This window comes from Malus domestica, chromosome 02 (assembly GCF_042453785.1).
Source record: "Malus domestica chromosome 02, GDT2T_hap1".
Lineage (NCBI taxonomy): Eukaryota > Viridiplantae > Streptophyta > Magnoliopsida > Rosales > Rosaceae > Malus > Malus domestica.
Window position 1 is genome coordinate 26592391 of NC_091662.1, and position 11658 is coordinate 26604048.

Here is an 11658-nt window from a genome sequence, read left to right on the forward strand (position 1 = left end):
CTCGTTGCATCTAATAGGGATGCAGGACTTGGGCCACGTGGCGCAGTGATGGCCATTGGATTTCCAATTGCTAGTTTTTTGGACCGTTGAATTTCCAATGGTCAAAAAAATTGAATTTGAAATATAACGGCTAGTGACGTGGCAAACTCTGGACCGTTCAATTTTGAGATCAACAATCCAGGTTTTTCGGCCGAAATTTTTTTCTTTTTAAAATTAGGAAAATGCCAGAAATCTTACCGTTGGCCATGTATCCAATTTTGGGCTATTGGATTTCAATCTTTTTGAAATTCAATGGTCCATATTAATTAACTTAATAAAAATTGTTAAAAAATACAGAAAAAATAAAACGAAAATTTATTATTTTTTTTCTATAAATACCTAACCATCATCCACCCTACACCACATTTCAATATTTCAACACTTTCATCCAAGGTTTCATATACTTTTGTGTGCAAAAAAATGGCTAATTGGACCCTCATCGAAGATGTTACGTTGTGTGAATGATGGGTTAAAGCTACTCATGACCCGATTACGAGTAATGAGAAGCAGTTACGAGAACTTTGGAGTAAAATTAATATCGTTTTGCGAGAAGCTTGGAAAAGGCTAAAGAAGTGCTCAAGGTCTTCAAGGTCGTTGGAAAAAAAACTCAACCAATCGTTTACTTGTTGGAAAAAAAGCCTTCTTTCAAGCTACCAATAATCTGATTAGTGGCAGAAGTTTAGCGGATCAGGTGACAATATTTTTATTTATTTATTTGTATTACAACCACATTATATAATATTGTCTTATCCCGCATTAATTACCTCGATTATAAAATTGTTTTCTCCCACATTTTATAGACACTTCAAGCACAAGTTTGGTACAATGCTAACAACAAAAACAAATCATCTACCGTCAAAAATATTGGAATGTTGTCAAAGATTGTCCCAGATACAAAATTGTGTCAACCAGTCCAGAAGTTGTCATGCACGACATCCCTCTAGACTCTTGGCCAAAAGCAGACCCGGACCAACAGGAAGGCGATGCATTTGAAGTGCCAAAAGGGACGCCTGAAGTGACTATACAAAATATATGGAGTCCGTCCCTATGGCCTCAAGATAAAAAGGCAGCAAAGAAAAAAAGGAGTTCTTCCAAAAGTGACTATACAAAATATATGGATGAACTTGCTCGTCATGGTGAACTAAACTTGGCGCAGGACGCATCTAGAAATGAGGCAAAAGCTGCGAATATGCAAGCAATCTTAGCAGCTACTGAGAGATGTGATGTGGCTAATGAGAGACAAAGACAACTACTTAATCAAGAAATGGAGATGCTTAGAGAAGAAAGGATGGCTCAACAAGATCGTGACACTATGAACAAGCCTTTAGAAGGAATGACTCTGAATTCTAAATATTTTTTGTCATCAGAAAAAGAGTACGTGGCACGAAAAAGGCGTGGAAGAAACGAAGGGACAAGTGGAGGGGGTCCTAGCTACACAAATCCTAGCAACAAAGATCCCAGCAACACATATCCTAGCTACTCAAACTTTATGTAATTTCGTATTTATTTTTAGTATTTTATGTAATTTCTTATTTATTTTTAGTACTTTATGTAATTTCTTATTTATTAAATTGGGTACTTTACTTAAACTAAGAGCATGTTTATTCAAACAAAATAAAACTACAAAAGCACACCAAATAAACTAAAAAAAAAACACACCAAATAAAATTATATAAAAACACCAAATAAAATTACATAAACATACCAAATAAACTTAAAAAACACAAAAAAATAAAATTATATAAACACACCAAAATTGTACTTTTGGATAATGACACATGGCATGATAATATTGGTAAAAAATCATATCCGAAATTAAAAATAAAATTATTTTTTATTATTTAAAAAATAATAATATTTTAATACGAATTGACTAGGCAATTTAGTTTAGGAGTGGAGGTACACTTGGGCAGTTACTACTCACTGTAGTCAATTACTATTCATTTGGGTGAACTGAATTGACTCTTGACTAGGGGTTTTTAGGGGTGAACTTGCTCTAACATAAAGACTTGTTTTTTTATTAGGCAGAGGTGAAACATAACAAACCATATCGATCACTTTATTACATTATGGAGATATATACTACCAGAACTGTGTTTCTAAGAAATTTTATGTAATATTATGTAGCACTGAATGATCTACAAAATAAATACTGAGATTCAAAGTATAAATCTAAATCGTTTTGAAAATCAAATTTAACAGTTGAAACACCTATAATATTGAATGATATGTAACATTAAAACCACTCTGCTTCTAGTAACTTTTCTCCAAACAAAAGTTGTTTGTTTGCATCCTTTAAAATCTCAACTGAGGTTCGCCTTCAATTTAATTTTGTCAAAGGATTGACTTATTTTTCAATGGAGACAGGAGTGACATAGCTACAATCTTTAATGTGCATTGAAGAAATCTGTTACATGGGTAAGATGATGTCCAATAAACTCCAAAAGCACGAGCTTCGATTTAACTATGAATTTTGGTCAATTTTTGAGGTCTCATTTGTCCTCGAGTCACTTTCCCAGCAGATTCATGGGTGTCTTTGGATACTTTCCCAAGATATGTACGTAAGTAAATGTTAAATTATCATATTCTATACAACAAAGCTTAGCTGCTTAAAAATAAGCATGAGCTACTGCTCTCATTCAATAACAACTTAACAAGTATCTAAGTTATTAGTTCAAATTCTAATTGTTCAATTTTTTTGAACATTTGTCAAGTTGTTATTGTATGAAAGCAGAAGTTGCTGCTTATTAAGCAGCAAAGCTTTGTTCTATTTTATAATACTTTGGAGAACTCCATGATTTTGTATCTCCGCATCCGCATGGCCATTACCCTATTCCAAAACTTCAACTAACCAAAGAAAAATATCGGATAGTGAAGTTGTGAAAAGTATTAGCTTTTCACATTATGCACAAAAAATAAATAGAGATCACATCAACCATGTGCGTATAAAATAACATATTCATATTTAACCAGCTATTTATTAGGAAAATTACTGAAAATGACTTGAAAACTTTAAGTTTTAACGAAAATGATAAAATAAAGAGTAAAGTGAATAATACCATGATTGACTTTTTAGTGTAAAAATGTGGTTTTTCGTTAAAGTGAATAGTACCATGAACTTTTCGTTAAAATTCTCTTATTTATTTGATGTATTCAAATTATGAAACGATCTTTTTATTCAAATGATCTTTAAGTAAAAATTAAAAAATTGAACCGTTTTGATTGTATAATTTGTACAATAAATATACTTTGAAGGAATACAAGTAAGTACTATAAAAAAAAAAACGAAGTTAGCTTTTATGGTACAATACTCTCATTAAGTCATTCTCATCCCCACCTTCTTCCTTAAATTGCAAAGGAAAAAAAAATAACAACAAAGTCTTATTTCATTATAAAGGGAGAGGGGGGAAAGCAACCCAAAAACTCTTAGGAAGTCTCTTATTCTAATACTACTTTCGTCCAATCTTGCTTAACTTCGAAATGAGGAGGAGGGGGAATGCAACCCAAAAACTCTCAGGAAGTCCCTTATTCTAATACTACTCTCGTCCAATCTCGCTTAACTTGGAAATGGGAAGGGGGAGGGGAGAACGCAACCCAAAAACTCTTAGGAAGTCCCTTATTCTAATACTACTCTCGTCCAATCTCACTTAACTTCGAAATTTTGATGGGATCCAATGAATTCGATAGGTTGACCAATTTCATAGTTGGGTGTGGTGGAATTCATCATATTCTTCATTTTTGGGTTTGACTATATATCCATGGCGTAGATAGTTGGACAGGTTCAGTTTCGTGTCAACCTGTGTGAGAGAGAAAGATGTGAGTTTCTTCTGGAACTACTACTTCTATATATTATTGTTGTCAACTTCAGAAGTTGGTTGAATTCTCTTCTTTTTATCCAAACTTTGAATTCTCTTCTTCCTACATTGCCTAACCATTAAAGCTTTGCCAACCGCCTACTTTATTATTCACATACATAAAAAAGAAAGAGAAAGCCAAGCAAGAAAAGAAACCTGTGCAGTTCTCACCAACCCTCCCAACCTCCCAACCCTTTTCAAATTATTGGAGAAATAATTGACAGAGGTATTTTCTTTCTTTGAGATTTAGGGTTTAATATTTGGTTCTTTCATTCTTTCGTTGTTCTTTCCTTGGTTTTTACTCATCTGGGTCAGGATTTCTGTAACCATTTTTGTCTGTTGCTTTCTCTGCAAGTTAGTTTTTTGTTCCATCCTGATTTCCCATATAGGTTTTCACTCTTTTGTTCTTCTCTTTAATCTGACAACCATTTGTGATTTCATCTCTTTTTTCATCAGGGTTTTGCATAATTAATCTGTTTATTCAATCTGTGGTTTCATTGAATTACTGCATTTCTGTACTATGATTCTTAATTATTTAATTTTTTTTAAGTAAACATTTTCTCTGTGATTTGCTTGATTTTTTTGTTCTAGTATTTTAGCATATTTATTTTAAAACTTGGGAATTTTAATCGAGTTTTGATCAAGAACAGAGTGTTGATTCTTTCTTATATTCATGTGAGAATTCAGTGGTAGGTTTAATTTTCGACAAACGATTCAATGGCAGGCGGAGGGAATTGCTGTAGGATTCTAGACAATGAAGTGCTTCTACTATTTCAAGGACAAAGCTAGGAGCAGGGAACAAAGATCTGCTCCAGAACTGAAAGAAGAAACAAAATCGGATTATTCAGGTGGCGGCGACAGGGTCATTAAGTCCACCTGTTCCGCGAATTCACCCCGCGGTATCCCAGAAATGTACGAAGAGAAGGCTCATAATTTGCGGGCGTTTACATTCGCGGAGCTCAGGCAGGCAACAAATGACTTCAGTAGGCTGCTTAAGATCGGAGAAGGCGGATTTGGGAATGTATACAGAGGTTCAATTAAGGCCGCTGATGACAAGGGCAGCGATCCAGTCGTTGTCGCCATTAAAAAGCTTAACAATGATGGCTTACAGGTATGGAAGTTTAAGCATCTTCCTAGTAATTGAATCTCTTTACATATTTCTTATAATTCTCTGTTTTCTCACACAGGGTCACAAGCAGTGGGTGGCCGAAGTTCAATTTTTGAGTGTTGTGGAGCACCCGAATCTTGTCAAACTAATCGGATACTGTGCTGTTGATGGAGAAAGAGGGATTCAACGACTGCTTGTCTATGAATTCATGCCCAACCGAAGTTTAGAAGATCATCTGTTCAACAAGGTGTACTCAACCGTACCTTGGGAGACAAGGTTACAGATAATACTTGGAGCAGCTCAAGGATTGGCGTATCTGCACCAAGGATTGGAAGTTCAGGTTAGCTCTAAACATCGATATTGAAAATCGGTTTTTACAAACCAACCTACTTATGTTCTTGAAGTTTCATGTCGGTTGTTTTAAACTCCCAGATCTTTCATGTGATGTTGGGATGGATCAGGCATATTTTGAATATGTAGCCCTCTGCTCATGTCACATTACAGACTTTATCCTTCGTAAGATCTACGCTCACTTTCTGGTTCTGGGGGTGAGGCGGATATCCGAATTTCAGAATGTACTTCCCTTCTTTGCATAAGGCCAACCCGGAAATTTTTCATTGACCCCTCTTCCACATCGATTTTTTATGCCCCATCTCTGCACCCCATTCCCTGCGCCAACCGTTCCATTAGTTTTATTCTCTGCAAGACAGACTACAGTACGATCTTCTTGCTATTTTCAACATTTCCGGCTTATTCGTAATCGTTGTTATTCCGATGTTTCTTATGCTGTTGATGAAGGTAATCTATCGAGATTTCAAATGCGCAAATGTGTTACTGGATGACAACTTTAAACCGAAGCTTTCGGACTTTGGGCTTGCTAGGGAGGGGCCAATGGTTGGCCATACTCATGTTTCAACTGCAGTAAGTATTGCATTCACTTATTTCTCACCAGCATTTGTAGCTTGTATACTAGCCTACCTATGCAAACTCTGGTTCGAAAAAAGTTAAATGAATTTTTCTCATGATCAGGTAGTGGGGACTTATGGGTACGCTGCTCCAGATTACATCGAGACAGGCCATCTCACAGCGAAGAGTGATGTCTGGAGTTTCGGTGTGGTGCTGTATGAGATTCTTACGGGCAGGCGATCACTGGAGAGAAACCGGCCAAGAACAGAACAGAAACTTTTGGAATGGGTGAAACAGTTCCCTTGTGATGGAAAAAAGTTTGGCTTGATAATGGATAGCAGGCTGGAAAACAAGTATTCTATCACCGCGGCAAGAAAGATAGCTAATCTGGCCGAAAGTTGCCTGTCAAAGAGCGCAAAAGATCGGCCAACAATGAGTCAGGTAGTAGACAAACTGAAGCAGATTATCCAAGACTCCGAAGAGGGAATCCCATCCGACAGAAGTTCTGAATCCGTTGAGAATGACCAAGCCGACTCGGTAACAAAGCCGAGACAGTTGGAGGCCTCAGAGTCATGGCAGAGGCGAATGGCTCACCTGGCCAAACTAGGCGAGCATGTGGAGAGCGCTAGTAGAAGAAGATTCATGATTATGCAGAGGGCAAGGGTGACATGATGGATAATTCCCCAGGCGTAGTTGTAACTTGTTTTCGGGTCGTTTCTGAGATCAAATGATGAGGAAAAAGTAGTGCAGAAAAGGAAATAAGTGAGCTAAATTGACTTGTCGATCCAACTTTTTCTCGAGTTGGATGGTTATTTTTGTACAGTTGTTAAAGCCATCAGAGATTCTCAGAGAATCAGTCTTTTCCATGTATAGGTGATTTAATAAGCATATGCTAAGGCTATTTGTTTTCTTCCCTTTTTGCCCTTCTTTCCAGATCAACAGAAATGTACCAAAATTCCCCAAATCATTCATGGTAGCGTTGTCACCATACAATCTAATCTTGTAAATCATTCATTCGTAAGGTTACGAAAGTTAAATCGTTGAAAAGAGTTCCCCATAACTCATTTCCCATAGACTACAAAAATTTTGAAAAGGAAGCCCAACGGATCATACGAAAAACGACCAGAACCGAATCCTTTGATGCTCCCTCTCACCAACTCTACTCAAACTGAATCAAGGCCTTGACGAAAGAGTTGGCTCGTGTGTATCATGCATAGCGCCTTGTGTACTGCCGAGAGAATTCGGAGACAATGCAGCCCTCTGAGCTGCCAACGGAAATACCCTCCGAGTGTGGTTCCCTGGGCATCCTACACAGGTCCTAGAGGGGTGTACCTGCCACACTTACAAAATAAAGTATTAACCCATGAATTGGCTTGTTAACATATAAAAAGCCCCCAGTTCCAAACCATGTATACTTTGCCTACCAGTCTAAAGCCTTCGGCCTTTGATTATTCAGACTATATCGAGAATACCCAAATGGAAAAGCCATACTAAGTTTTCAAGTAGGATAGATTACCAATCCAGGTTTACGACTTTGGATTTTAGATTATAATCTGAATATTTAAGGCGAAAGTCAAGGAGAACACTTACAAAAGGGTCCTTGTCAGCCAAGAAACCATGATTTCCCTCAAAATAAATTCTGTGTCAGCCAGTTGGAGTTTTCATTTTGCTTTGCTAGGTTTGCATCTCTTGTGGGTTTTCAACCAACACACTTGTTCAGCTGCACCACAAAATTAAGACACAGTTAACATCGGTGTCCATATTATGTCTAGAAGTTAGCAATTCTCTTTGATTAGCTTCGCCTTAGTGTTGAAAACTGAAAATCCCTACCTGAAACCTAATGTGCCCAGCACATTATGACCTTTTCCATAAATTTCATCGAGCAGTTCCAGCAGTTGGCATGCACGGCATTTCATCCAACATTTGCGCTGAACGGCATAACTGGCAGGCCTAACTACATTCTCATAACCTCAACCCAATTTCCCTTCCATCTCCTTTGTCGTGACTCTTTTTTTGTTTGCTCACCTTTCTTTCCTCATTCAGTGATCAGTCTTCCCTGAAACCACATCAAGCCAAATGGTTCTTGATTCTTCCTGATTGTTGCTACTTGTCACGAGAGGCATCAAACGTGAGGCATGAAGGGTTCACTCATTATAACATCAGAATGTCCCAGATCATAATAGTTGCAGTAAAAACTGATGAACTAATCAACTTTCAGGAGCCGCTAAATTCAATTAATTGAAGAACATTTTGACTTGCATCTCTGCAAGGTTTATTTCTACATAAACAATCATATGTAATGTACATAAGGAAATCCAGGAAGAGCCTTTTTTCAGCTGTTCCACTTGAAATTTCGGAATCTTCTTGCATATTATGATAGGCTCTGTCCAATAATTTATACGTAATTTCGTCAAAACAAATGGAAAACTCACTCAACTTCTGACCCCACATGAGGGCCTTCTCAGGCATTCCCTGCTTGCAGAACTGGGACAACAACACATTAATTGTAACAGCATTCGGAAGAAACGCCAACTTAAGCAATTTAGCCATTAAAATCATAGCATGATCCAGTATGTCAATACAAGCACCATTCATCATCGTGTTGTATGTGACTGAGTCTGGAACAACACCTCTTGAAACAAGCTCATCCAGCATCATCATAGCTTGACTAATTTTTCGAGTGCTACAAAAAACCTGTATGCGTATATTATAGGTTGTAATATCAGGTTCAAATCCACTGGCACACATTTTATACAAAAACTCATCTGCTCTGACCATGTCAAATGCTTTACAATAACCACCAATTAAGGTATTGTAAGTGACTATATCTGGGGTTAACCCAGTTCGGTCCATGTCCATAAATGTATCAATTGCTGACTTCATTCTCCCCTGTTTACAGAACCCATTAATGATCATATTGGTGGTAAAGATATCCGGAAGAAGCCCCTTTTGCCTCATCTCTCTCTCTAACTTCAGTGCATCACTCAACTTCCCACGGCTGCAAAACCCGCCAATTAAAGAATTATAGACAAAATTGTTTGGCACAAACCCCTTCCTTGTCATATCCAGATATATATCATATGCCTCTTCCACTAGACCCGCTTTACATAGTCCATTGATAAATGCTGAGAAGGCAACAACATCAGGACATATCCCTCTTCTTTCCATCTCATTCCACAAATTTTGAGCCCCATCCAAATCACCAGCTCGAAAGTACCCATCCAAAAGCACAGTGAAAGCAGTTTTTTTTATAGGGAACCCCTTCTCTATCATCTTACACAAAAGCTCTCTCGCATCTTGCAGGTTCCCCTTCTTGGATAAACCCATAAGCAAAGAACTACATGTAGAAGTCGAAGGAGTTACACCAAACGTAATCATAAACTTATAGGTCTTATAGGCCTTTTGTTCTAACCCTACTCTGCTACAAGCTGCAATAATTGAGTTGAAAGCAACCACAGTCAGAGGTAATCCTTTTCCTAGCATATCCTCTAAAAATTCAATGGCATCATCCAACAGACCTGCCCAACATAACCCAGAAACCATGATGTCATACAATGAAGAATCTGGAAGCAGCCCTGATACAGATAAATCCTTTAACAACCTGTCTCTATCCTCTTCCCTTCCGTACTTGTAATGCCCTGCAATCAAGATATTAAATGTTATGCCATCAGGAGATATGCCCTTGTTCCTCATTTCTTCATAAATCATGTTTGCCTGGCCAATGTCCCGTGCTTTAATGTACCCGTCCATCATGGTATTGTATATAGTGGTACTTGGAGAAACATCCATATCTGGGATCCCATCAAAAAGCTTTCTAGCTTCCAACATATTTCCCTCCTTACATAAGGCATTTATGACAGTACTAAATGTAACCGTGCTCGGTTTACAGGCCCTTGCAATCATCAAATGCACCCAATGAAGTGCATCATCTGTTTGTCCCCTCACACAATTTGCATTGATCACAATGTTATATGTAATAACATCCGGATCACACTGAAATTTCCACATCACATGCAACAAACTCTCTCCCACCCTAAGCAACCCTTTTCTACAAAACCCAAGAATCATCGCATTAAAAGTATAATTACAAGGTTGAGGCCCCTTCCGAAGCATATCCCTAAAAACCTTCCACACGCTACCATAATCACCAACTCTAATCAACAACCTGAAAAGAATTGCAATTGCTGACAAACTCGGCTTCAACCCCACCTCCCTCATCCTACTAACAACCTCCAATGCCTCCGAACCCATTTCAGCATTCAAGAAACCTCTCATAAGAGTATCAAGAACCGAAAAATCCGACTCAAACTGACAATGACCTGCCCACATAAACCCCACCAAATCTCTACTCCTATTTGGCCCGATTCGCGCAATGACACACGAAAGCACATCCTGAGCTAGAAACCGCAAATTATCCCCTGCCAAAAAATGTGCAGCAATACAACAATTCCTCACAATTCCTTCACTATCATCTCTAAAGGCTAATTTGAAAAACCCAAATGCAGTTTCCCTAGAACCTAATAGTTTCATAACTTTTACAAGAAATAATGGGCAAAACCGTCTGGAAAAGCCCTTCAAAGCATAACCATGTTGGTTCTTTACTATCCGTGACAACCCGACTGTAACTATGCGCCTTTCATTGGAGTTTACAGAGCACAAGGATTTGGAAGTGGAGTTATTAGCAAATGGCAAAAACTGGGTAAAATAATCGAAGCCTTGAAGGCTTGTAATTAAGGTTCGGGGGGAGTTGAAGGAGTGATAGTGTACCTTGAGAGAAGGGTGCAAGCGACGGAGGTCAGCAGACATTGGAGCTCGCCTGAGAGCTGCAGTGGTTGAGCTGCGGGACCCAAAATCTGGGTCGCGTGTTTGGTGGGTTTCGAAAGGACGAACATGTTGAGACTTGGAGTTGGGCAATGAAAAAGAAATGGGCTTTTGCCCCAAAACTAGACAAGATATCCGACCCATAATTCATTTCCTAAGCCCATTTCTTTTTCATCACTATTTCTTTAGCCTAAGTTTTGCCCCAAAACGAGATAAGTTTAATGCCATGCTTTTGTGTTTATTTAATCAATTAGGGTTTTAGAGACTTGTCTGTTTTTATTTTTTTCTTTGTGGGTTCTGTTCTGCTATCCTCTGTGTTTTCCTGCCCTTAACCGAATCGAGGAAGGGGAATTTGCTTGCCTTATTCATTCAATTTCTGGTTCTCTCAAAGTTGTTTTCAAATTTTCGTTTCCTAAAAATAAAATGTTTTGGATGAACTGTCAATTTAGTCCTTGAATTATCGCCTCAGTGAAAATTAGGTCCCTAAACTATTTTTTCAGAAAAATCAGTCTTTGAATTATAAAGATCTGCCAATTACATCACTAATATTATATTCAAAGCTAATATATTTAATTTTCCGTCAATTTAAGTCACCTTACTTGCATGTGATACACATTAAAAAAATAAATTAGTAATTTTTCATAAGGAAATAATGTATGAAGTTAATTTGACTCGTATACCTTTCCGATCGCCCACCCTCCGTCGTAACCCCCTTTCAAGAATTTTCCTCCCTTGAAATATATACCCTTCCAGCCCCACGAGGATCTACTACCAAGTTTCGCTTCCATAAATGTCCAGTTCGGATAATATTTCTCTTTGAGCACTCGTGCCAACAGAGAATTAGGATACATCACCATCCTCCATCCAATTTTGGCCAAGAAAGCCAAATTGAAACAGTGTTTTCTCCCTCAACTAAAATTCATGATCATT

At 37.9% G+C, this 11658-nt stretch overlaps 2 protein-coding genes across 8 annotated transcripts; one reads left to right on the forward strand and one right to left on the reverse strand.

Moving 5' to 3' along the window:
* Positions 1–3834: 3834 nt before the first annotated feature.
* Positions 3835–6817, forward strand: LOC103406657 (probable serine/threonine-protein kinase PBL19). 6 transcript variants are annotated; one of them, XM_070817349.1, is made up of 5 exons: positions 3835–4119; positions 4618–5004; positions 5081–5341; positions 5800–5926; positions 6035–6817. In XM_070817349.1, the coding sequence occupies exons 2-5, from the start codon at positions 4648–4650 to the stop codon at positions 6577–6579; spliced, it is 1290 nt and encodes a 429-aa protein (XP_070673450.1). In that variant the 5' UTR covers positions 3835–4119; positions 4618–4647; the 3' UTR covers positions 6580–6817. The 6 variants fall into 6 exon arrangements, with proteins under 6 accessions (XP_070673450.1, XP_008343874.2, XP_008343882.2 ...); XM_008345652.4 differs by having other exon boundaries at positions 5800–5922; positions 6031–6817; XM_008345660.4 differs by having other exon boundaries at positions 3946–4119; positions 4581–5004; positions 5800–5922; positions 6031–6817.
* A 37-nt stretch (positions 6818–6854) lies between these two features.
* On the reverse strand, positions 6855–10775 carry LOC103406685 (pentatricopeptide repeat-containing protein At3g22470, mitochondrial-like). Of its 2 annotated transcripts, none has more exons than XM_008345676.4 (3): positions 7738–10775; positions 7498–7627; positions 6855–7239 (listed from the first exon to the last, which is right to left on the reverse strand). In XM_008345676.4, exon 1 carries the CDS (start codon positions 10711–10713, stop codon positions 8122–8124), a length of 2592 nt encoding a protein of 863 aa, XP_008343898.3. In that variant the 5' UTR covers positions 10714–10775; the 3' UTR covers positions 6855–7239; positions 7498–7627; positions 7738–8121. The 2 variants fall into 2 exon arrangements, with proteins under 2 accessions (XP_008343898.3, XP_008343905.3); XM_008345683.4 differs by having other exon boundaries at positions 6855–7247.
* Between the last annotated feature and the right edge of the window lie 883 nt (positions 10776–11658).

Excerpts from the sequence above, each read along its gene's own strand:
- LOC103406657 (XM_070817349.1), top strand. The coding sequence starts at position 4,648 with ATGAAGTGCTTCTACTATTTCAAGGACAAAGCTAGGAGCAGGGAACAA. Across the intron at positions 5,342-5,799 it reads ACCAAGGATTGGAAGTTCAG|GTAATCTATCGAGATTTCAA; the intron begins GTTAGCTCTAAA and ends CTGTTGATGAAG. Across the intron at positions 5,927-6,034 it reads TCATGTTTCAACTGCAGTAA|TGGGGACTTATGGGTACGCT; the intron begins GTATTGCATTCA and ends ATGATCAGGTAG.
- LOC103406685 (XM_008345676.4), bottom strand. The coding sequence starts at position 10,713 with ATGTCTGCTGACCTCCGTCGCTTGCACCCTTCTCTCAAGGTACACTAT.